Source organism: Lissotriton vulgaris, chromosome 6, assembly GCF_964263255.1.
Source record: "Lissotriton vulgaris chromosome 6, aLisVul1.2, whole genome shotgun sequence".
Lineage (NCBI taxonomy): Eukaryota > Metazoa > Chordata > Amphibia > Caudata > Salamandridae > Lissotriton > Lissotriton vulgaris.
This window is the reverse complement of record NC_141694.1, coordinates 271,291,697-271,318,232: the sequence shown is the minus strand read 5'-3', so window position 1 is coordinate 271,318,232 and position 26,536 is coordinate 271,291,697. Positions and strand designations below refer to the sequence as shown.

Here is a 26,536-nt window from a genome sequence, read left to right as displayed (position 1 = left end):
GGGTGGTCCTATTACGGCTCTCCCTCTTCGGGTGGACAACTATTGCACACACAGCGAGAAATCTATGGGGAACTGTCCGCGCATTGCAAGCGATTGTATAGAGCTGGCCAACAGGAGGGGTCGATACAGGTGTCCTTGGAGGAACTTCCATTCCTGCCACTATCGCGGGAGCAGCGGATGCCTCACTTACGCTGGATGAGGTTCGGGCACAATGAGGGCTTTACCATCTGGGAAAGTTCCTGGTCCCGAAGGTTTTCCTCATGAATTGTATAAGTTGTATGCTGACTCCCTGAGCCTACAGTTGTTCAAAGTATATATGAAGGCACTCAAGACACTCACCCTTCCTGCCTCGATGACAGAGGCTACACTGATTGCGCTCCCCAAGCCGGGACGGGACCCCACTTCATTAGGAGTGTATCAGCCTCTAGTGCTCCTGAACGGAAACTAGAAATCTTAACGGGTATCTTAGCAGGTAGGTTAGAGCCGCTGATCCCTCAACTAGTTCATCATGAGCAAAATGGGTCTGTGCTAGCCCCCAACACGTTGCTCAACATACGAAGGCTGTTCAGGGTAATGCGCTGTACTACAACGGACTGGCCAATGGCAGGTTATGCGGTGTTGGATTTAGAGAAGGCCTTTGATACGGTGGAATGGGCTTTCATGTTTCCTGTGCTCCATCATTTCGGATTTGGCCCTTACATTTTAAGCCTTATCAGACTATTGTATGGGGCTCCTACAATGCAGATGCGACTGGGGAATCTCTTCTCTGATCCTATATGAATTGAACGGGGGATGCGCCAAGGGTGCTGATCTTTGCCCTTGTGATTGAACCGTTAACAATGACACTTCAGCTCCAGGTTGGGGGATTCCTATTGGAGAAGGTATGCATACGGTCTTGCTTTATGTGGACAACAGTTTGTTGCAAGTTAGGGACACCCGAGCGATTCCTTCTGCCATTACTGCTACCCTGAGGTTGTTTGCATCTCTGTCTGGGCTGGGTGTGCACTGGGGTAAATCTTGCTTATATCCCTTTGACCCCGAAGTGGAGGATCCGCGTTGGGAGGTGGATGAAATGGTAGTGCAACAGCTGTCAATTACGTTCAGATACTAAGGGGTCTGTATTAACCACAATGATCAAGATATTATAAACGGTAACATCACGAAGGCGGTCACAGCGCTCAAGTCACAGATTGAATTTTGGAAACCGCTCCACCTTTCTGTCATCGGTAGAGTAGAAGTAGTTAAAATGGTTGTGTTGCCAAGTCTCCTTTATTACTTTGCTAACTTACCACTCTACCAACCCGTGTCCTTCTGCTCTCTAGATCGTACTGTCCAAGATTTCATCTGGAACAACTTGCGGTGCAGGGTAGCACTGGCGAAACTGTACCTACCTCGTTCGGGGGGTGGGGCTGAATTGGCTCTGCTCAATTTGGAACATTATTTTTTTGGCATCTCAAATCCTCTGGGTGGTCCAACCACGTACACCCTGGACAAGAGTCTCTCTTTTCCACCCTTGTAATAGATAGAACGACCCCCCGTTCGTCATGATAAGAGTGAAAATTGATTTGCCGTGCAATGCGTCTTACTAAACAGGTCAATCCGTACGCACTTGCTGTGCCTTTGCTGGGGATACCAACTGTGCAAAGACGTGTACAAAGCATGGCCCTTACTGATTGAGTTAGGGCTGGTATAACCACTCTAGGGGATTTATACGGAGAAAGTACATTGAGTCCGTTTCTAGCTATCTTGAACGAAGAAGGACTTCCCACAGGCCAGTTTTTGACTCATGCCTCCTGGATGACTTTGCGGCGGAGGTGGGGTGATCTTGCACAGGAACCTCGGACGAGTCTCGTAGTGCAATGTATACATGTTATGGGTACGGGTCGACACTTGGTAAAGTGGTTCGCTGAGTCAATCAGGGAGCATACTCTAATAGATCTCGCACAGTTGAGGACTAAGTGGGAGACTGATCAGGAGAGGCCCTACTCAGAAAAGGAATGGTCTTGGAAAGTCCGAAACCGGTCCCCAGGAACGCTCGTTTTAGGTTAATTCAATTTTTCATTATTCACGGGGCTTACCTCAACCCAGGTAATATCAACCGATACTTTCATCCACATGATGCATGCTGACCACAAGATAGCAAATGCCAATCTCTTACACATGCCGTGGTCCTGCCCCGCTTTACATACCTATTGGGAGGGGGTGTTGGGGCATTAGTCACTTGCACAGACAGGGAGGTGCCACGCTCATGGGAGGCCTGCATCACTGGTGTCTTGTCATGACATAAAAAATACAAAGCGTCTACTCTGTTTCTAGATCTCGGTTTTATTGTGGCCAAGCGATTGATTACCCGCGAGTAGAAAGTGGAGGAGTCTCCGCCTGTGAGAGCATTGCTCCTTTCTATGCTGAATTGGGCCAAGGTTGAAGCAGTTTCCCTGGTACGGAAAGATGCGTTAGGTTTGCGCAAATTTCCAATCTCCACTGCATGGAACACTATGCTATGTGCGTAACAAGGGTTGTTGAAGTCTGATGACTTATCGAATGTGCCTTCTCCGAACAACTAGAGGATCGCACTGGAACAGACCTGTGGCCCGAGTATTTGTATTGATACGTATACAGAGTCCCCTATACCACAAATTATTAGGATAGATCTCCTAGTAGTCAGGATGTGCACATATTTGATAGTCTCCTTTCTTGCCTCCATGCGGCTCTTGGTCCTCCTCTCACCCCCTTTCCTGACATTTTTTTTCCATTGTTAGAGGTTGCTTTTTAACCCGTTTACCGTGGTGTACATTCCCCGTGGTGCGGGCGTTCTGAAAGGTGGGCGGGCTGTTTCGGCCAACGGTAGTGTGCAGCACCAGTGAGGGAGTGCTCCCGTCGGCCGTTGAGAGCACGGAACGGGTTAAAGAATTGTTTGATTTCGTAAACAAATTGCTGTGATATGGCGGAGTGAAGCCATAAATATACCCATTTACTTGATGATTATTGTATAGTTGGAACTATAATGGATCATAACATGACTAAACTGCATAAATGGTGGAGGGAGGAGGTTATATGAATGATGGGATATGCCATTAGCCTCTAATAGTTGTGTTTCTGCGAACTGCGGTAGCCTTGCCGTTGAGCTGTTGACTCATGACCTGGCTTTGCAATTTCCCTATTGGCTCTGTATGGCATTTTCTTGTGACCGTATATTGTTTTTCCCATATTCATGTATAAACCAACAAAATCTTCAATAAACAGCTCAAACAAAGAAAAAAATTATGCGGTCTAAATCCATTCTGGGAAGCATCGAACAGCTCGTTGGAGTTCACGTATTTGGTTAGGATGAGTTAACATAAAATTCAGTGGCTTTAGCAGGGAAAGGGAGCAGAGAAATGGGGCAATAGTTTTCGGGCTTAGATACGCCCAAGGAAAGTTTCTTCAATAGCAGGACAACTTTGGCATACTTCCATGGGGCGGGCATAATTGCCATAGTCAAAGATATGTTAATAAGCTCACAGCACACAGGCAAAAGGTGTTCTTTTAAATTCTGAAACTGGTCAGGTTTCATTTTGGGAGCCTGATTTAATTTTACTGCAAATGCAGCGTGTTGCGGGGCAGTGGCAGCGCTTGAGGGTGGAAGCCGTCTTGACTGCGGCACCCAGCACGGATGGAACATAGCCATGGAGAGAGGGCCGTACAGACAGAGATCCAACACAGCGAGGTGGTCGATAGCCACACTGAACCTCATTCAGGTCCCGAGACGTGCAATGTGGCCTGTGGTGAGGAGACACCAGCGTGCAAATGATCCTCGGGTGACCCCCTTGCTTCCCTCTGAGTGGATAGTCACGTGGATGTGACTCGGGGGGGGCACTGAACACTGCAGTACAACAACTGAGGTGGGGAGGCCTGTGTGTGACCTAGAGGTCGCTGGGACACACATTACCTAATGGCCACCTCCAGCCCGCGGATGAGATAGTGGGCTTTGCGACCCCGTGGTCACTGGGGCACATGAAGAGGCATGCTGTGAGCCTGTGCAGGAAAATTGGTTGGCCCTGGCCTGGCCTGGATCTCCGTGCAACAGATTTTGATGAATCCGCCCCATTTAGTGGAGCTGTATTCAAGGGGCCACAAAATACACAAAGGGTCACTGTGCCGCTTCCCTTCATGCAGCAGCACGGGACACTGGGCCATAGAGGTGATACGCAAATGTGTGCACTGAGTCAATTAGCCTTCTGCCTGTTAGACTAGGCATCTTTTGGTGTGTTTCCCCTGAGGTTTTGCTTTCTGACCTCACGGTTTTGACTCTGTTTTTGTTGGCGTACTGTTTCTGCGCACTTTTCTCACTGCTGATTAGTGGTAAAGTGCAAGTGCCCTTTGGTAAATTGTGTTATGGATTGGTGTTTCCATGATTAGATATTTGATTTACTTGTTAGTCCCTAGTGAAGAGCACGGAGTGTGCCAGGGCCTGTAAATCAAATGCTACTAATAGGCCTGCAGCACTGATTGTGCCACCCACGTGAGTAGCCCTGAGAAGGTAACTCAGACCTGACATTGCAGAGTCTGTGCGCATTTTGTAACTGCCATGTCGACTTGGCCACTGCACACACTTGCCAGTCCCTCACCTTCCCTTTTCTTATATTTCAGCCATCCCTAAGGTAGGCCCAAGGCACTCCTATGTGTGTGAATTACGGCCAATTTCGTTTTTTCGCTATTGCAGAGCTACCTGTTCCCCATAGGACAGAATGGGGAGTTTGTTTATAACATCTTATAAACATAACTGGCCCGGGGAATTAGGTAGGAAAATAAAGTTTAGTATGCCTGAACTCAGAATCTAAAGATGCATCTTTTAGTGAAGGTGATTTTTACATTCAGGTTTTGAAAATATCACTTTTAGAAAGTAGGTATTTTCTTGCTCAGTCATCCAATGTGCCTCTGCTGGAATTTGGATTGCCTGTCTGGGTTTTAGATGACAGAAGGCTGGGGAGCAGGAGTGGCTCTAGATAGTCTAGGGGGGGGGGTCAGGAAAGGGCTGAATAGACCTGGGCTGCAATTGGGGAAAGGGGAGGAGATTTCCCTGCACCTCAAAGGGACTGGTCTGCATCTGAACATGCCGTCTCCACCTCCTGCCAGGAAGTCACACCAGAGAAGGCAGAACTTGTTATAGCTGGGCACAGACACTCTCTGCCTAAGAGATCAAAGGATTTTTGGATATAAATATTAGAGCCCAGACCCCTGAACTTTAGAACCCTTTTGACCAAGAAGACTGCCAAGAAGAAGAGCCGGAGAAGCTGTGAGGAGGAACTACCACTTTGCTGTGTGTTTTGCTGTGTTGGCCTGCAGTGGCTGCTTCTGTCTTGAGCAGTGAAAGGACTAGACTGAACTTTCTGCAATCTACTTTGTGAGTTTCTCCAAGGGCTTGAGGTAGAGCTTGCCCCCTGTTCAAGAAGTCTCAGGAACAGCAAGACTTCAAGCTCTTCTACCCTAAGCACTGGGCACTGTGTGTTTTTTTGCTGCAACAGAAGAAAAGCAACTCGACAACATCTAGGACGCCGCTGCCAACTCAGTGTCCTGAACGCACCGCAGAGGGCACAGACGCAACGCTGCACCACGACCCTGGTGTCACCGACGAAACCTGCTGATGCCGCCACCGAGCCGCTGCTCGCACCGCGACCTGTGAGCCCCGCACTGCCTCGCTTCAAGACGACGCCTTGGTGCCAACGCCGCTCCTCCCTGAAATTGATGCCGCTGCTTGCACTGTGGTTCGAGGGCAACACTCGTAAAGATACACGACACACTGCTCTCATCCACACCACAGCCTAGGCCTACCGACCTCTGGTAACAACGCCTGAGGACACCGTGCTTTCGGAAGCTTAACAAGGGGTCGCCAACGCCCTGCATTTCTAAAAGGTACTGCTTGCGGGTCTTCCCGACACCGTAGCTGGCCCGCGACATCACGGTCAGCCAGAACGGTTTGGGTTTGTTTGCTCACGACGCCATGATAGCCCTGAACGGAGCTATCGACATCAAGGAACTGTTTTTCAAACATTTTTTGATAACCGAAGATTTTTAAGTACTGTATTGTGGATTTTTATCGTTTTTGGTCTTGTCTTAAGTATATAAAAATATTGGATATTTTTCTAAACTGGTGTGTGTCCTTTTGTAGTGCTTACACTGTATTACTGTTGGTTATGTGCAAATGCTTTACACACTGCCTCAAAGATCAGTTTGTCTGCTCGTACCAAGCGAGTGAGCAGGCGTTATTTTAGGAGTGCAACTCCCTTATCTTGACTAGAGTGGTGGTTTCTGCCTGGCTTTGGCACATGCCCTAGCCTACCAAAAATCCAATTTATAACACTGCCCCACTATATCTATCGGATATGGGCAAATCAGACAAGCTGCCGTTTGTGGCCCGCAGGACTCCCATAAGGAGAGAGGTTGATATGAATTCAGCAAAATCGGGGTCAGAAGCTGTAGGGCCATCAGCAGTTATGGAACTGAAACAAATACTAACCACTATGCAGCGAAGCCTAACAAAAATAGATGGTAAAATTGATGCACTCACGTTTCAGATGGATCAGATGACGGAGCGCCTGGATAAGCACACTGAGAGGCTGGATACAGTAGAGAAGATTGTCTCGGATGCGGAAGATGTGCTAACTGAGGAATCTGCAAAAGCCAAAAAGGTGGACAAGCTACTTCAAATGCTACAACTGTAGACGGAGGACCTGGAAGTGGGCTCAAGAAGGAACAACATCCCAATAGTGGGAATGGCAGAATCCACCAACATAGAAAACATGGAAAAAATATGTGGAGAACCTCCTCACCATACTTCTGGGGAAAGACACTCAGATATTTGTTGTGGAGCGTGCTCATCACTCTCTGGTGCTAGCCCACGTCCACTTATAGCGCGACTCCTAAACTACGGAGACTGATGCCAAATTGTGCAAAGCCCAAGAACTGAAAACACTATGCTATGAGGGGTCCAAGATATCTCCATACCCAGATTTTAGACAACCAGACCAAGAAGCACGAAGGCTCTTCCTACCAGCCAAAAGACAACTATGCAAGCTCCAGCTGGAATACAGTACGCTATTCCCTGTCAAGCTACGGGGAAAGGGGCATTGTTTCATTTCTCATATTTACGAGGAATCCTAGTTTATCAACATCACCAATACATATACATCTGCACTACTCCTATCATAATATTTGAGGAGATTTACACGCAATCAATCCAGATTTTGTGATTTGTGCATACACCTCACATCGTGAGACATAGATATCCTAGGTCCACACCCCACATTATCAGAAAGACCATTCTGTCTTTTTTATATCCCTGAATGCTACAATAAATGTGACGATACGGTTACCATTCAAATCCACATCCAGACAAAGTTGTGGCTTTCCTGATGAAGGAGCACAGAGGTCCGAAACACGCGTTGAAGACACATCATATAGCCACTATGTTTCCATACCACAATTGTTAGGATTTTAATATCATGTCCATATAATTGTGATATGGGCGACCTCTTTCATTGATTGTCTTGTTTAATGTGTTATGTTATTATTGTGTGTCTTGCCATCACTCAGATGGCTCATGTCTATCGTTGGTATTTTGTATAAATTAATATGTTTTTAAAAGAGTAAGAATAAAAATAATCATGTTGTAGACCGAACTTAGGTTCTCACACTGAGTTTTTTCAAATTTTGTTTTCTTAATAGGAGTCTTTAATTTGTTTTTAACTTCTTTATGTGTGTTTTTTAAAAATGCTTTTAAATGTATTTTCATTCTGTATGTACTTTTATGGATGTACTAAATCCGAATAAAGATCATTTGAATTGAATTGAATTGAGTCTTTAATTGTTGTATTGACCGCCTACATTGCCTAGGGATTTGTCCTCAAATGCATTCAAAGGCCTCCCCAGTTGTCCCTCTTCAGCCGCATGTGCACTTAGTGACATTACAGACCTACTAGATCTAGTATATCTATGGAGATATAGAAACCCCCAAGGTAGGGGATTCACACATTACTCTGCTGCACACGACACACACACACAAGTATAAACTACTGGCTGATGTCCAGGGGCTTAGCGTCATGTGTCCTTCACCCTGATCACTCGCCCATAGTGCTTGATTTGGAGCTCCATGATCGGAGGGCAGCCGCGTTCACATGGCAACTCCCTCTTACTCTATATTAGACCCGGTGTTTAAAGCTGGAGTTAGCTCAATCAATAGAAAACTTCTTTACTGATAATGTGGGATCAGTGGAAGTTTTGCCATGCTTTGGGAAACATTTAAAGTTAACATAAGAGCCGTCGCAATCTCCAAGCATTCAGGAGTGCTGAAATCATGGGTGGATGGGCTCTCGCTCCTGGAGAGGGAGTTAGTAGACTTAGAAACGAGACACCAACAAACAGGGGACAGCAATTTACTTGGTGAGATTAAAACTAAATTGATAGAATACACGACACCGCCAATAGTGAAGTTGTACACATGGGAAAATATACCACAAATAGGCTACATGGTGAGGTGGAACGCCCGGGTGCAACCATGGCAGCTCTCATGCCCCAAGCACTAATTGGGGAGGGGGATGGGGGCACTTTTAGACAAGGAGGGGGGAACGTTATATGACGAATATAGGATAGCAGATAGGTTTCACAGATATTATGCGAACCTATATCGCACACGTATTGCCCCAGATAAGGAGACTATGACCAACTATCTAGAGCAGCGTTTCCCAAACTGGGGTCCGTGGACCCCCAGGGGTCCGTGACATATTCCCTGGGGGTCCGTAGGCAACAGTTTTAAAAGCACAGAAAAGTTTCTTGTATAATTAGCAGCTTTCCAGCAACAATAAAATTATCAAGATCATGCCAGTGATTAATGTACCTGCTGGAGCGTGAGGAGAGTTTTGTTCAGTGGCAGCTTTGACTTAACTAATTTAGCACAGAGGGTTAATGTGCCTACTGCAAAGAACGAGTAACATGCATTTTAAAACACAGTATTTTATGTGCATAGGTTTGTGGTTACTGCATTTGCCTCAGAGATTCTTTCGTTACTGTGCACTTCACAAGTGACAATTGTAATGTAGCAGAGGAACTATAAACTGTCTTCAAAGAGCTGCTTACAAACTGAATGGTACCAGTTAGTAACTTACATTTTTCCCCAGGTATTCATTATCCTGATGCTGCTTAAAAGGTATATTTGGGTGGAAATAAATTTTTAATGTTAAAGTCAGTGCTAGCCACCGTGTTATGTTCTGAATCCTGAGTTTGTGTTTTTCCAGATCAAGCACTCGTTAAACATTTTATATACACACTGATTTACATGTATGATTCAATGTCTCTATATGTGTGTGATGTAAAGTGCTCTGGCATCCTACAATGGTATGAGAGATGCTATAAAAAAATGAAATGCGTGTGACAGAGAGGCTTTAACTTCAATATAAAATACTAAGGGCCAGATGTATGATCCGTTTTTATGTGTGCGAACGTGTTCGCGAACACATTTGCGCACGCAAAAACCGATTGGGCCATGTACATTGCCTACTTAGCGAGTCGCAATTTGTTTGCGACTCGCTAAATACGTTTTGCAACTTGCTATTTGGAAGGGGCATTTCCTTCCAAATAGCGAGTCTCAAAACCATGTACAAATGTTTTGCGGTCGCAAAACATTCGCAATTACCACCTACTTCAAGTAGATGGTAATGCATTTGCAAATGGAAAGGAGTCCTCAGGGGAGCCCTTCCCCTTTGCAAATGCATGCAAAATTATTTTTTACGGGCAGGCGGTGGTCCCAGAGACCTCTGCCTTCCCTTAGAAAATTAAACAAAAATGTTTCATTTTCTTTTACTTTAAATGCATGGTAAATGGGCTGCATTTTCTTTTTAAAGAGCCCAGCAGCCCACCATACCTGGGAGGGCTGGCATTCCCAATGGGCTCACAAATTGCGAGAGGCTCATTAATATTAATGAAACTCGCAATTTGCGACCCCAATGAGAATCCCAAACAGTGTTAAACACACTGTTGTACATTCAATTAGCGACTCGCAATTTGCCACTTGCTATGTGTAGCCAATTGCGAGGCGCTAAATGAAATGGTCGTACACCTGGCCCCAAAATCCTTAGTACTTTGAGTATTTGTTTTGTATGCATACATGTGTATTTTTTTCGAATTACTGTTTTAATATTTGAAATTTAACTCATACAAATTGCTTACGGGTCCCCGGCTTCCAGTGGTGACTCAATGGGGGTCCCTCAGGAGTCAAAAGTTTGGGAACCACTGATCTAGAGCATATAGCTATGACAAGGCTCACCACAGAGAACACTTGATGGCACCATTACACTTGTCATGCAAGCCGGTAAAGCACCGGAACCAATTGTCTTATGGTGGCCTTTTATAAGGCTTACCAGAATCTTCTTATACCGTGCTTGATCACATTGTTCGAGGAAATGATGTAAAACGGTGTCATGCCTCCCTCCATGTGTGAGGCTATGATTATCACCTGATTAAAGCCAGGCAAGTTTCACAATGAATGTTCCTCATACAGTTCCCTCTCCCTGTTAAATGTGGATACCAAACTGTACACTAAAATATTAGCGAATAAGGCTTGCTCCACTATGACCAGGAGTGATACGGCCGGAGCAATCTGGTTTTGTCATGGAGTACAATATTACTTATAACCTCCGCACCCTCTTTGGCGCAATACAGCAAACCGATCCAAAGGGGAGGGTCACTGCAGTTTTCCTTGACGCGGAAAAAATTGTTTGACTCGGTCGAATGGGCATTTCTGCCGTATAGGAGTAGGTGGGGTCTTTCAGCGGCTAGTTAAAATACTATACACAGAACCAGTGGCTCGAGTCCAAGTGGGGAACACAGTCACATCATTGTTGAAAATCTCCAGGGGTGTTCCCTATCGCCCCTATTATACGCACTAGTAGCAGAACCATTGGCAAGTGCTATACGTGAATTTCAAGGTCATAGGGGTATACGCTTCCTGAACTATAACCTCATAATCTCAGCATATACAGACGACACATTGATATATTTCAGGGACCCGGAGAGAAACCTCACTCCTGTTCTCAGAGGTGGTGCATTTTGGTGGCTTATCGGGACTCAGAGCCGTAGTGAGAGGGAATACAATGTATTGCTTCCAATTGATGCAGACACCAACCCCCCTTTAGTTTCCACTGCGCTGGACGACAGAATCGGTTAGGTATTTAGGCATACAAATCCACACCGGCCCACTTGAAAGTTATACTAGTCAATTATGGATAAGCAATAACAAGACTTGAGAAAGATGTTGTTTGTTGGATCAAGCTCCCGCTGTCACTAATGGGACGTATCGCCCTTATGGAAATAGATTTGTATTCCTATTTAAAAACATCCCAATCCTGGAGGAGCCAAGATGGCCGACAGGACGGACGTGTAGGCTCCCAGCTCCGCGAGCCTCCTACTCCCGCACCGATATCCTGCCACTGATCCTGAGTTATCGATGCGGCGCCACGACCGCATGCACGCGCTGGTCACAACCGCGTTCCTCCGAGGCTTCTATCAGCCGTGTGGACGGAGATACGGTCGTGTGAGCCATTTGCCAGTGCACCCCCAGGACCCAGCTCTGATGGCCGCTGAGGGATGCCGATGTACCGGGTAGACGACTACTGGAAGCGCCGCTGCTTGCAGCAGAGTTACCGCCGGCGGGGAGAGACGGTGAGGTCATTTTCTGAACCCTTGGCTCCCCAGACCTGGATGCGGTGGGCGCTGGCGGGACGGTACCCCTACCCCCCCTCGTACTGTATTGCGGTGCAACTGGAGGGCTGACTCGGCTCGGGCGGGCGGGACCGCCTGCGTCGGGAGCTGCCTCTGAACCAACGGCGAGGGGTCGTTTACGGATTGTTCTTTTGCCCTGCGAGCCGCTCCCCTGCCGGCGCCCCTGCCTGATGTGTCCCGATTTCTGATCGTCCCTCTCTCCCATTGTCACCGGATTGCCGATGTAAAGATGGCGGTCTCTGAGGAAGGAGAGATGGCTGCTTCTCTGTCCCCTGGACATTCTGTCGCGCCTGCTCTAACTCACTCCTGTAAACCGGGGATGCGGACCCAACAGCCGTCTTGTGTGGGATTACAGCGGGCCCCCACCTGTATGGATATCCTGGCAGCTATCACGGATCTCGGATCTACGTGTCGGCAACTTACTAAGGACTTGTGCCGCACAATGGGCGAGGCTATTCTAGCGCCGAGACACCGGTGGCGCTCTGGTTCTCTGCTGCCTACAATTGTCTTTGGCCCGGATACTATGTTGCAGCAGGCACCTGCATTGTCGCTGGCGATTTCTGGCAACAGTGCTGTTGGCTTGCCCACCGACATGGATGTTGCTACAATGTCTCTCTCCACTCCGCACTCCGAGGCTCAGCCTCCACCATCATTGCTCCTTCATGGACCGCTGACTCCCCGGCTGCCCGGCTTCTTTACAGTTCTTACCTCTGAAGCCTCCTCCTTTCCCCAGTCGGTGGTACTTTCTCCTGTTAGGGCTGGGAAGCCAGCCTTTTTCGCCAATCGACTCCTTGTGGACTGGGGACACTCGTCTCTTCCTTCCATGCTTTCTCTTTGTTGGGGACGGCCATCTTGTCCCTTTGTTCTGCCATCGGACTGTTTCCCGCAGTCGCCATTTTTGGGAGGCTTGCAACGCTCGGGCCAGGGGTGATGGATCCTTGCTCTGGTTTTGCTTCTATGGCTGACGGATATTGGGACTCTCAAACTACTTTGGAACTTTTTATTGTTTTTTTGTCTTGCCCTACATAGGGCTGTGATTGATGGGCACAGCTGCTGATTCCTGTTTAGGAGATGGGGGGTTTAGTGTGCGGGCGGTCCTGGGGCACGTGGATAAGGGGGGGTCCCTACTATGCTTTCTTCCTTGGCTGGCTGCGCTCTGGACTGTATTGTTCTCAATGTACTGGGTGACTGCACGCTTGTTATAATTGCTCGCTTCGGGCTACGGCTGGTCTGATTCTTGTGGGTTGTGGTGTTTGGGTTGGGGGTAGGGTGTGGGCTGGGAGCCCGGGTTACAGTGTTTCTGGCCCTCCCCCGGGCTTTCTTCTTCGGGGGTTGTCTTCCCCCCGTCTTTCCCTTATGTGGGTACTCTTGGGGCGACAGGCACGTTAGTAGGGGGGGGTGGGCCATAGCCTCTTCGACGTGCAGGGTGGGGGGGGTGGGGTTTTATTCTTTTCTCTTTTCGTTTCTATGGCCTTCTTTTTATCTTTATTCTTATTTCTCTTTTTCTTCCTATGTATCTTGGGTCAGACGGGAGGTTGGGTTTGGTTCTTTGGGAAACGTCTATTTTCTCTGTGTTTTGCGTCCACGTCCTTAACATTTGGCTCATTGATTCTATGATATAGATACCGATTTTCATGCATAGTCATTGAATGATTACAGAATTTGCTCTTTCTTCCCTTTTTCCACTATCGATTGAGGGCGCATATCCTGTCACGAATCTGGACATGTAATGACTGCCTTTTTTATACGTCATTCGATCCTTTATCTCTGCTATATGATGGTCCCTTCTATATCCCGTCATACCGTAGGCAAGCTAGATGTAATTCCTGATTTATACACTGAATGGGCGGGCGCTATTTGGGGCGACATTTACCTCTATGATTGTATATCCCTATTGTGAATGTTTATGCCAGTATTTTAATAGAGATGAATCACTGTTTAACATCCTTCATGTGGTTCGCCCACTCAGCTACCCTGTCTGACTTTAGGATGATCCGTCAAAACTATAAAATGAAACCCTCGTTATCCTTTTCCTTGGGCTCCTTGCAAATCCTTCGTTGTGTTCTTGATCATATCTGCTGCAATGCAAGGTACCTCGGGATGATTGTATATTGTCATAGCGGCCGGCCCGCAGTGGTTGTAGGCTGACGCTGTGTACTATGTTTCCGGAAAATAAAGGTTTTCAAAAAAAAAAAAAAAAAAAAAAAAAAAAATCCCAATCCAATTACCACACACACTTTTTACTACACTGTGATCCCTTACGATTAAACTTGCGTGGGCTGGGAAACAACCGTGGGCAGAATGGGAGACTCTCACCATGCCATACAACATGGTGGGCCTTAATGTGCGGGACTTAGACGTATATTACAAAGCAGCACAAAGCTCTTTCGCACACTATTGGCTCCATGGACCACAGGATTTGTCACATCCATTTATAGAAAAAGAGGTGGCGGCTCCCACCACACCCCCTCAGGAGCTATTCTCCGCTTGGAAGACGCGCCAGGGTGTCTTTGACTCTTTAAACACTACGGCATACGTTTGCTGGAATCTATTGGAAAAACAGGCTGGCTCATTATTGTATTCACCACATGATTATGGATTGGTGCTCATGGTTCAAAATTGGGGGAGAAAAAGGAGTTGCGAGGGCCTTTAGGTCACTAGGGATAGGGTTCACTTAAATGGGAGATCTAATCAGAGATGGGGGTGTGAAGAGTTGGGAAACACTTGGGAGCGAGTCGAAGTCTCCGACAATTATGGCCTGCTTTCTTCATTTCAGAGTTAGTCACATGTTAAGTGGCCTCCTGGAAGACGACATGCTAGAATCCCAGACATGCCAGCACTCTCAACCTTGACCCACTAAACTGATCACAAAACTCTACGCCTTTGCACAAGAAGCCTGTAGACAATCCATGACGAAGGCAAGACAAGAATGGCAGAGGGAGCTAGGCACTGTCATAGATGATGAGTGCTGGGGGTATTGGTGTGCCATGATCAGGGATATATCGCATAACAGGAGAACTAGACTTAAACAATTCAAATAACCGGGTATACCCCAGAGATACGCTACAGATATGGGCTACAGGACACAGCAGCAAGTGACAGATGTTCGGAATGGAAGGCTGGTTTTATACATGTTGTCTGGTGCTGCCAGAGTGTGATTGCCTTTTGGATGACGGTCATACTAGAATTAGGGAACATAACAGGCACTATACTGGAGAGGGCCCCCTAATGGACCTATTGGGTTATAATAAGAAAGTCGACCAAGCGGATCATAAGTTGATTGCCATTGGGCTGTTATTGGCAAAATGCTGCAATGCGATGGGACAGAAGCTTGGCACAGAGACATGAAATATTGTAAAACGGGCATAGGTACATAATGAATGACTCCCCTATTGAAGTAGACCAAAAATATTTGGGGAACTTACCAAACATACCTGGTGAAGAAGGAAATTGGTGAGCCGGAGAGAAAGGGAAATCCCGGCCTGATGACCTATGCCAAGTACAGAGGGAGGATACAGACTATCAGGAACCCACAAAACAGAGGGACTCCCAGGGCGGTAATGATGCTGTGATAATTGTTGAATGAACAGGAATAAACAGGTGACACGGAAGGGAGAATATGTATATTATCTGTGTATGTTGTACATCGACGCCACAGACTAAGCCGAGTGTCGACTCAATGTTCGGAAAACAGTACAACCATGTAACTCTGCAAGGGTGGACGCATATTAGGATATTTCATATATACTTGTAATGGTATACGAGTGGTCTTGTGTTCTCCAGTCACCAGATGTATCTTTTATATTTCACTAATAAAAACAAAACAAAAAAAGTATTAAAAAAATCAAAATTCTGCTACCAAACTACTCCTACATATAACGCCAAAACTCCACGTCTCCCCAGCCTTAAGTGCCCTACATTGGTTACTGGTTGCTAGAAAATTCACTTTCAAGCTGCTTAGTATCACCTGCAAAGCAATACATGGAACAGAACCCCTTTTCATCAGGAAGAAAATCACAAATATACACAACACAGATACCTCCGCTCCAGATTGTCGCACTACCCCAATATCCGATCATGCAAGAAAAAAACCATGGGTGGAACAACTTTCTCTGCTTAAGCAGCCTAACTATGGAATTAATCACCCCCAAACACAAGATCTTCAGATAACCATCTTGTTTTTAGAAGTTTACTCGAGAGCAGGCTCTTCCCTACATGACCATCATATTTAAAATACAAATGTACAGCAATAGTATGCACAGGACACCAATAGGGCATAGACGTGTGTTTGTAAAAATGTATACTTTGTATGTATTCAGATGTGTATTGCTTTGTACTAATGCACATATTACTTATGAATAATATATATACTTTCTGATATGTATGCTTAACAAATTTACAAATGTATACATTAATTGTCTTTCACATATATACACTAATAACTATGCTTAAAATGTATATAGGTCATTATATAAATAACATAACATATGTACTTGACCACATGCTTATAGATATCTTATAATCACTCACATAACATATAAATATGATGATATAAAAAGTACGCTTAAATGAACTATTGAATTCACTTTTTTTTTAAATCATAACTATATAAAACAAAATAATTAAATACAAACAAGCAATATTAATTAATGGAAACAAAAACAGACGAAAAAATATGTGTATGTATCTCTAAATGTTGTTTTGTACTTACTAGTTGAATAAAAAATATACTTCAAAAACCGCAAACAAAAAATATTCTATGCATACATATATGTGCAACATTGCCATTATAACTAAATATAAGTAGATCGATAAAAAATAAAGGGACAAGTGCATGCTTGTGGGTTTATTTTCCTCTATAATAACACACATCTGTCACAATGTGAAAATATGATTATAGCAATTGTATTTATAAGCACTTTCACTGTTGAAATATTAGGGAATATAAATAACAAGATTTTTTTTTAAAATAACAATTAAAAAAAATTAAAAAAGGCCTGAGTTTGTAAATATTTATCCATGCATGTCCATATGTGCCATATTATAGCACTATTTTATATTTCCTGATTATTTTTTATCTGCATACCATGTTAAAGTCTCCATGTATTTATACCGCTTGAGTATCTACACATTTATATATTTTCCTCCCACTGCACAAAAAAATATCCTCTACCTCCACTCTCTGACTCATCCCAAACCTCTTTTACTACTATGAAGTCTCAAATAATCCTTTCTAAACTCTTCCCTCCTCTATCCATCCTTTATCCTAATCATCTAACTTGAGGCTCCTCCCAAACCTCTTTTCTACTATAGTGAATGAACTCCCAAATAATCAGTTCTAAACCGAGTCCATCTCTTATAGATTCAGAGCCTTAATGCTGCTATCGTGTTTTGTTGAATGACCTATATATTCAATTCATTAACAACTTCTCCTTCTCTGATCTGAGTTCACAGTAGCCATTAAAAACCCTCTTCTGCAGCTTGAAGACCTGATCAAAACTTCACTGATAACAAATCTATTTCACCCACGGCACATTAAACATTTCCCTGACGGGCAATGCATTTCACAACAATGTAAAGAAGTACTAAATGTATAAATTGTAGTGTTACTGATCACATCGCATCATCAACTACACTGTTTATATGTAACAAAAAAAAGTTATGAGTTCTTCTGCGGTTGAGAATGCTGTTGTGAGACCAGTTACCAAACCTCAAAAAATGGAAATACTCGAGGTGCAATATTCATAAACCTAATGCCACATAAATAACACAACTCAGGCCACAAATTTGACAACTCGTTGTGGTTACAATGCAGGCTCAAAGACAGTCCTGAAACAGTATTCACATTCAAGTCTCTCCCACTCGAGTAAGCAATTTTGTTCAAGAACAAAAAAAATCCTGCTGAAATCATAAAATGTGCGTTTTCCTCCTTTCGCTGAACTTGCAGCCAATTAAAGGAAGAAGAAAGTGAAACTGGCCAACAGTATCCAGTCAGCTGAATAACGCATTGACATACTGCAACCTGAAATCTCGTTTCATGACATTTTCAGTGGTCTTAAAGTGTAATATAACCGTATCTATGGCGGCACGCATGTGCTAAGTCCCATAAGGTCAGTGATAATAAATGGACTGTCCTGGTCGCCTTCACTTTTAAACCTAACCACACAAAACACCTATGGTTTCTTGGTAATCTATGCAGTGCGATATTATACATTATACTAGTTCTGAGCATAACATTTGTGATTGCATCACACTATTTACCTGTTTTAAAAAAATGCTTTATTTATTGCCTGGAGAAATACTGTGCTTTCTAAACTGAGCAAGTCAATTGTTATGAAAGTATTGAAATACGCTACTAACAATCTTTAAAACAACTACGCAATCAGCAGCGCCCTCTCTAGAGAATCTATAAGTAGACGGTTTCACTATTTTAGCTAAATTGTAGTTCATTTGCATGCAAAATTAGGGCTGAGGTCCAGGTTTTTAAACTCGTCTAACATGGGTGATAACTGAATGTAAACTTTACTTCATTGTCACTTAGCATTGCCACAAATCGCAAATTACATACTAAATATAACTACTTACACAGATCATCTGTAAACTCAGACTATAACCGGTAAACCCTGCTGATCTTTCAACGGATATAATCCGTTCAATAACGTTACCACTTCTGGGTCGAAAACAAAACCGGTGGAAGACGGGGGTGGAGGTGGCAAGTTTGTTATCACTTCCGGATTCAGTGACGGGCTCTTCCGGAAAGCTTGAGGACCGCACCTTTTGTACAACGTGATTGGTCAGACTTGGCTGGGCGTGCCCGTCTCCTGTGTTGTAGTCTGCCACTGATGTCCCCTGGGTAGGTTTAGTTGAAACGAAAGTCGCATTGTGATTGGCTTGCCTTGCCTCCAATATTTGAACTGGTTTAGAGAGTGCAATTGTGCAGAGCGAATATTAGTTTCGCTGGTGGCAATCGAAAAGCTTTGTATGTGCCGGGATCACCGACTTGGGTATAGTTTATTCGAGTGAAACGCTGGCGGTAAGCTGGAAGCGTTATTTATATCTTTTAATACTGGTTTAAATTCAATCGCCAATAATGACGAGAGAAGAAATTATATAATTGGATGCGGTCAGTGCAGTGTGTGCTGCACGTGACGTGTTGTAGTATAGGTAAGTGTATTCGTACATGGAGTGTGAAATGTTGGAGTGAAGGGTGGCGGTGTTCGGATGCCTGCGGTAGTTACCGAGAACAGTAGATCTTGCTGGATGCAGCTTTACTTTACTCTACTTGTGGGTCATGTGTCATCCTATTGGATTAAATTACATCTTGCACTTTACCTACAGTGCATGTAGTGAGCCAACACACCAGGAAGTAGTAGAATAATCCCTTTTATTAGTAAGTAACCCCTTACGTACAATGATGTTCACAGCTGCGACATTCCATGACAAAGCATAAATACAAATGCTAATTCTGTATCATACAATTATACACTACATTCTCTAACCTTAGTGTACAAATAATCCACCTACTACACATCCCCCTTTCTACAAATAAAAATAGTATAATAATTATACCAATAGCTATCGACTTTAAAAAAAAAAACACTGAACACCAATGAAGTAATAAATGCCAAATTCATATAACTGGGATACACGTGCATAGTAATCACTCACTCGCACACCAAGTCAAGTTGACAAAAAGTCAGCTATGAAAAGGATAGTCTTAAAGGAACATTTCAGAAACTTAAAAAATTGAAGAATGAACTTTCCAAATGGTGGAATGGGGTTACATTGAAAAGCCACTAAGAGAACAAGAGAATACCAAGGGTCTTGAGAATCTTAATATTTACCACATTTGATGATTTAAATAGTGATTTGTTAACTGACTGTGTTGTCTGTGCCCGGACATACGAAATAAAGTACCTTGAAAGCACCAACTACTATGGCCCATCATTACAGGTTGATAATAATGAGGGACAATGCAAGAACAGATGCTGCTCTGACCCACTCCAGTGCTTTGTAGATAAACCGTTTCTGTATTGTCAGACAACGTAAGTTATGAACATGATGGGTGTTAAAAAATTGCGTTGTTGGTTGACTGGGATATGAGTTCTGGTCACGCAGCAACCACAGTCCTAGTTGGGATAAGAGGCAGGCAAACCCTACATTAATTTCTGCTCAACCTGTGGTAGCTTGGCACAGAGCAGTCAGGCTTAACTTGAAGGCAATGTGTCAATATTTGTGCATCATTTCAAACAGCAAAAGAGTGAACACACCACACAAAATGATTCTACACCAGTTTAAAATAATAGCTCTGATTTTAGTTAATAAAAAAAAGACAAAATGACAAAAATCTAATTAGAAGACCCGGAGATATTGATTTTTAACGTTCATAATGAAAATTAGCAGCAGAAAGCACAAAACGCAATTGGGGTCGCGCCGGACCAGGACATAGTCAAAAGTTGAGACCGACCACGATAGAACAGCAGCCGGCTACAGGGACCCAGTTAGGCCCACTGAACAAAGTACCTCAAATCCTGAGTAGAACTAGACTCTAATATAGAGAATTTATTTTGGGTGTTCTTGTGTTTGTGGTGTTTAGGTTTTACCACCCATTTTGTAGTTAGAACATCACACTCATAGTTTCCGTAAATGATCCTTGTATTTTAGTCCTAATAAAACTGTACCTCTATAGTTCTCAAGTTGGCTGGTGTTTCTGCTGATTGTGGGGGTTTCTGAGAACTGTGAAAATCACCATCCTGCTAAACATTCAACTTTGCCATTATGTACCCCAGGTCTAATGGGATTTCCTTGTGCTAAAACCTAGTACAAGATAATAAGCCTGACAGAAATTTAACACCAGGTATTAACCTCTGATTGTGCGCGTCAACCTACCAGCCTGGAGTTTGCATTTTCGGCCCACGTCTGTCAGCTGTGAAGGCAGCACATCTGGTGTCGTGGTTGCTAGAATGTATTTCCTCAAATGGAGACTCCACATATTAAAGTAATAAACACAGATAGTCTCCAGCTGTCATTTGTATCTGATTCAGAAAAGGGGGTGGTGATGAACAGAGTGTCTGAATTAAGCAGACCACTCTTACCCAGTCCAAAGATCAGGGCTTGATCCTTCACCGTTTTTTAGCTCACTGCACCATCCCAGCTCAGAACCTGGCTACATGCAAATTAGTCTGTTCCTGTCCCAGTGCATGATGGGAACAGGGCAAACCAAACTACCAAGCCAATTCTTATACTGGGAAGGAAACAAGCTTCCGGGGACCGGTCTCTGGCATTTCAGCCGTCGTCGGCCCGGCTTGCTTGAATCCTGATGGTGCAATGAGCAAGGGACTCACATCTGAGTATACCCTTCCACGCTTATGGTGGATAAAATGATTCAGAAAAGGGGGTGGTGATGAACAGAGTGTCTGAATTAAGCAGACCACTCTTACCCAGTCCAAAGATCAGTGCTTGATCCATCACCGTTTTTTAGCTCACTGCACCATCCCAGCTCAGAACCTGGCTACATGCAAATTGGTCTGTTCCTGTCCCAGTGCATGATGGGAACAGGGCAAACCAAACTACCAAGCCAATTCTTATACTGGGAAGGAAACAAGCTTCCGGGGACCGGTCTCTGGCATTTCAGCCGTCGTCGGCCCGGCTTGCTTGAATCCTGATGGTGCAATGAGCAGAGGACTCACATCTGAGTGTACCCTTCCACGCTTATGGTGGACAACATGATTCAGAAAAGGGGGTGGTGATGAACAGAGTGTCTGAATTAAGCAGACCACTCTTACCCAGTCCAAAGATCAGGGCTTGATCCATCACCATTTTTTAGCTCACTGCACCATCCCAGCTCAGAACCTGGCTACATGCAAATTAGTCTGTTCCTGTCCCAGTGCATGATGGGAACAGGGCAAACCAAACTACCAAGCCAATTCTTATACTGGGAAGGAAACAAGCTTCCGGGGACCGGTCTCTGGCATTTCAGCCGTCGTCGGCCCGGCTTGCTTGAATCCTGATGGTGCAATGAGCAAGGGACTCACATCTGAGTATACCCTTCCACGCTTATGGTGGACAAAATGATTCAGAAAAGGGGGTGGTGATGAACAGAGTGTCTGAATTAAGCAGACCACTCTTACCCAGTTCAAAGATCAGGGCTTGATCCATCACCGTTTTTTAGCTCACTGCACCATCCCAGCTCAGAACCTGGCTACATGCAAATTAGTCTGTTCCTGTCCCAGTGCATGATGGGAACAGGGCAAACCAAACTACCAAGTGGCCAAAAACGATTCAGAAAAGGGGGTGGTGATGAACAGAGTGTCTGAATTAGGCAGACCACTCTTACCCAGTCCAAAGATCAGGGCTTGATCCATCACCGTTATTTAGCTCACTGCACCATCCCAGCTCAGAACCTGTTCATCACCACCCCCTTTTCTGAATCATTTTGTCCACCATAAGCGTGGAAGGGTATACTCAGAAGTGAGTCCCTTGCTCACTGCACCATCAGGATTCAAGCAAGCCGGGCCGACGACGGCTGAAATGCCAGAAACCGGTCCCCGGAAGCTTGTCTCCTTTCTGGTGAAGAATTGGCTTGGTAGTTTGGTCTGCCCTGTTCCCATGATGCACTGGGCCAGGGACAGACTAATTTGCATATAGCCAGGTTCTGAGCAGGGATGGTGCAGTGAGCTAAATAACGGTGATGGATCAAGCCCTGATCTTTGGACTGGGTAAGAGTGGTCTGCCTAATTCAGACACTCTGTTCATCACCACCCCCTTTTCTGAATCGTCATTTGTATCTGGGCAATTCCTTTTCATCAACAGACTACTTCCCATGGAATAGGGGATGGATTTTCCCATGCCTTCTCACTATGTACCTAAGGTGGGTTGATGGAGTAATCTTGTCCCAGTAGTCAGCTCTATGAGATTTAAGGACCTGTCACTAGCATTCTAAATTACACAAATTTGATATTACCGACATCCAGCGTGTGGCAGGCTGAATTAGCCCTGCAAAGGTTAGCATTTGTGGCCTACAGGCCTCCACAGATGATAACAGAGAATGTTCAACTAGTCAGATGTCTTTTAGAAAGCTGTCAACTAGTCAGTTGAACATTCCATGTTAAAATCTGTAGCGGTCTCCTGGCCACAAATTCTTATCTTTGCAGGGCAAATCTTTGCAGCCATTTTGTTGATCGGTAGCTGGTGGAAATGAAGGCAATTTGCCTTGCTGGGGCGACCAGTATATCTGCATATAGAATAATTTACAGTCTGGTGCATGATAGGTGGTTGATGACTTCTAAACTGCTTGTCAAAATGGCATATCAAAATCTGTCTTATTTTTTTATTTTGTTTAATAAAGCTGTCTTTATTTACTTTGATCTATTTCAGGACGGTGTTGCTTTAGGAATTTTCGACCAAAACCCATCAAAATGGGTGTCTCGTTTTTGTGGCACATCCTGCAACCTGTAAAGGAGCACGTCCCTCTGAGTAGTCTTAGCGGGAAAACGCTTGCTGTAGATTTGAGTATATGGGTATGTGAGGCGCAAACTGTTAAAAGGATGATTGGAGTCGTCACAAAACCCTACCTCAGGTAATTTGAGCTGTTACTTTACTACATCGCATGTTTCAAATCCGTACCCTTGTATGTTAAAGCAATACCTAAACCACAATCCTTGGGCTCTTTCCAAAAAGAAAATTTGTCTTTTCTGCTTGTGACGTTGATGGCCGTGTGTTTGTGGGAGGAGGTGTATTCTAGTGCCTAAACCTGCAGACTTTGGAGCAGACAGACCTAGGTTCTAAACCCTGCTTCGGGCCGTTAGTGAAAACTTTTTAATGCTGGGCAGATCACTTAATCACCTAAAACTCTATGTAAAATACAATGTAATTATAAGTATGTAGTGTGCAATGTAAATCAAATGTGTAATTCCCTACTTGAGGTGCACAAATTGGTACCTTCTCCAAGCATCTGTACTTTTTGTTGTTCTTCAGCTTGGTTTGCATCACTCAGCACACAGTGCCTCACAGTTGATAGCAAAAAAGCCAACAATAGGGATGCATATGCACAAGAGTATGCACTTGCTTTTTAAGATTGATTTCTTTGTCCAGTGTTGCTTAAATTGATATTTCTCCAGAACCAGTGTAATGTAGCACTTTAAATGTAGTAAAAAAAAATCTTAGCACATAACCCAGAAGAAAAACATTGCAGTGTTGCCATTTTACCTAAGCTATATACTTTGCTTGATACCCTCACAGGTGACAAACAACACACTACACATCCACCTTACATTTGCTTTAAACAGAAGGAACACTGCATCATCAAATCCTTGTCATTTCTCCTAAATGGACAGAAAGGTGTGCAGCTAACTAACGTTTCATGTTATCACTATGCAAATGCATGCTTAGTTTATATGGGGCACCAGGGAAGGTTAGGGTCCTGTCTCTGACTGGCTTGGACCACTACAAACTGCCAAACAAAGAGATAGCCAATCAGGTTTTACTTGTTTCAAATTTGATCACACTCAGCCTGCAAGTACTGAGCGGTCAGAGTTTTATTTAAGTTTTTTCTCTTCTAGAAGTTTTTTATATACTCTTTTTGTATGTCAATTAATGTAATTCACTTACCTTTCTGTTATGTATTTTTGGTGTGTTTGAAACTCAGTATTGATGATGTACATATTGAACACATGTATATATTGTGCACATTGTTTTCTGAATGCATTCTTTATTGTTTGATAAACTGTCTTTTTTCTATGACATACAAAAAGAATATATAAACAAGCATTTACAATGCAATGGTCTCGGCATCATTAAAGGTAGAGCTATTGGCATTGCTCATGACATTTTTTTTCTTTAAATCATAAATAAATGGCATTGTCATTTACATTGCCAATACACAGCACTCTGCACTCAACAGCACTCTGCACACACCGCTCTGCACCTGCCCTCACTGCTCTGCACACTCACTACTCTGCACTCACTACTCTGCACTCACTACTCTGCACACTCACCACTCACTACTCTGCGCACTCACTACTCTGCGCACACACTACTCTGCACTCACTACTCTGCACTCACTATTCTGCACTCACTATTCTGCACTCACTACTCTGCACTCACTACTCTGCACTCACTACTCTGCACTCACTACTCTGCACTCACTACTCTGCACTCACTACTCTGCACTCTGCACTTACTACTCTGCACTCACTACTCTGCACTCACTACTCTGCACTCTGCACTCACTACTCTGCACTCACTACTCTGCACTCTGCACTCACTACTCTGCACACACTACTCTACACTCACTACTCTACACTCACTACTCTACACTCTGCACTCACTACTCTACGCTCTGCACTCACTACTCTGCACTCTGTACTCACTACTCTGCACTCACTACTCTGCACACACTACTCAGCACACACTACTCTGCACACACTACTCTGCACTCACTACTCTGCACTCACCACTCTGCACTCACTACTCTGCACTCTGCACTCACTACTCTGCACTCACTACTCTGCACTCACTACTCTGCACTCACTATTCTGCACTCACTACTCTACACTCACTACTCTGCACTCACTACTCTGCACTCACTATTCTGCACTCACTACTCTGCACTCACTATTCTGCACTCTGCACTCACTACTCTGCACTCTGCACTCACTACTCTGCACTCACTACTCTGCACTCACTACTCTGCACTCACTATTCTGCACTCTGCACTCACTACTCTGCACTCTGCACTCACTACTCTGCACTCTGCACTCACTACTCTGCACTCACTAATCTGCACTCACTACTCTACACTCTGCACTCACTACTCTACACTCTGCACTCACTACTCTGCACTCTGCACTAACTACTCTGCACTCACTACTCTGCTCTGCACTCACTACTCTGCACTCACTACTCTGCACTCTGCACTCACTACTCTACACTCTGCACTCACTACTCTGCACTCTGCACTCACTACTCTGCACTCAGCACTCACTACTCTGCACTCTGTACTCACTACTCTGCACTTTGCACTCACTACTCTGCACTCACTACTCTGCACTCTGCACTCACTACTCTGCACTCACTACTCTGCACTCACTACTCTGCACTCACTACTCTGCACTCACACTCTGCTCTCACTACTCTGCACTCACTACTCTGCACTCACTACTCTGCATTCACTACTTTGCACTCACTACTCTGCTCTCACTACTCTGCAATCCCTACTCTGCAATCACTACTCTGCACTCACTACTATGCACTCACTACTCTCCACTCACTACTCTGCACTCACCACTCTGCACTCACTACTCTGCACTCACTACTCTGCACTCACTACTCTGCACTCACTACTCTACACTCACTACTATACACTCACTACTCTACACTCTGCACTCACTACTCCACACTCTGCACTCACTACTCTGCACTCACTACTCTGCACTCTGTACTCACTACTCTGCACTCTGCACTCACTACTCTGCACACACTACTCAGCACACACTACTCTGCACTCACTACTCTGCACTCACTACTCTGCACTCTACACTCACTACTCTGCACTCACTACTCTACACTCACTACTCTGCACTCACTACTCTGCACTCACTATTCTGCACTCACTACTCTGCACTCACTACTCTGCACTCACTACTCTGCACTCACTACTCTGCACTCACTACTCTGCACTCACTATTCTGCACTCACTACTCTGCACTCAGTACTCTGCACTCACTACTCTGCACTCACTATTCTGCACTCACTACTCTGCACTCACTACTCTGCACTCTGCACT

General features: G+C 44.6%; 2 protein-coding genes across 4 annotated transcripts in view; one reads left to right on the top strand and one right to left on the bottom strand.

Annotated features, from left to right (window-relative positions):
* Positions 1–18,492, bottom strand: part of SMC6 (structural maintenance of chromosomes 6) — a 602,788-nt gene extending 584,296 nt beyond the window's left edge. Inside the window, exon 1 of one of the 2 annotated variants that reach the window (XM_086926302.1) lies at positions 18,337–18,492. The gene's annotated coding sequence lies outside the window, so the exon portion shown is untranslated. Of the gene's footprint in view, positions 1–6,547; positions 6,652–18,336 lie in introns of those variants that run through there. The other variant, XM_086926303.1, reaches the window with a different exon arrangement.
* Positions 18,493–18,606: 114 nt separating this feature from the next.
* The window catches only part of GEN1 (GEN1 structure-specific endonuclease), a 246,755-nt gene continuing 238,825 nt past the window's right edge, over positions 18,607–26,536 (top strand). Inside the window, exons 1-2 of one of the 2 annotated variants that reach the window (XM_086926301.1) lie at positions 18,607–18,784; positions 23,128–23,329. In XM_086926301.1, coding sequence (XP_086782427.1) covers positions 23,169–23,329 — 161 coding nt within the window. In that variant the 5' untranslated portion in view covers positions 18,607–18,784; positions 23,128–23,168. Of the gene's footprint in view, positions 18,916–23,127; positions 23,330–26,536 lie in introns of both variants that reach the window. The other variant, XM_086926299.1, reaches the window with a different exon arrangement.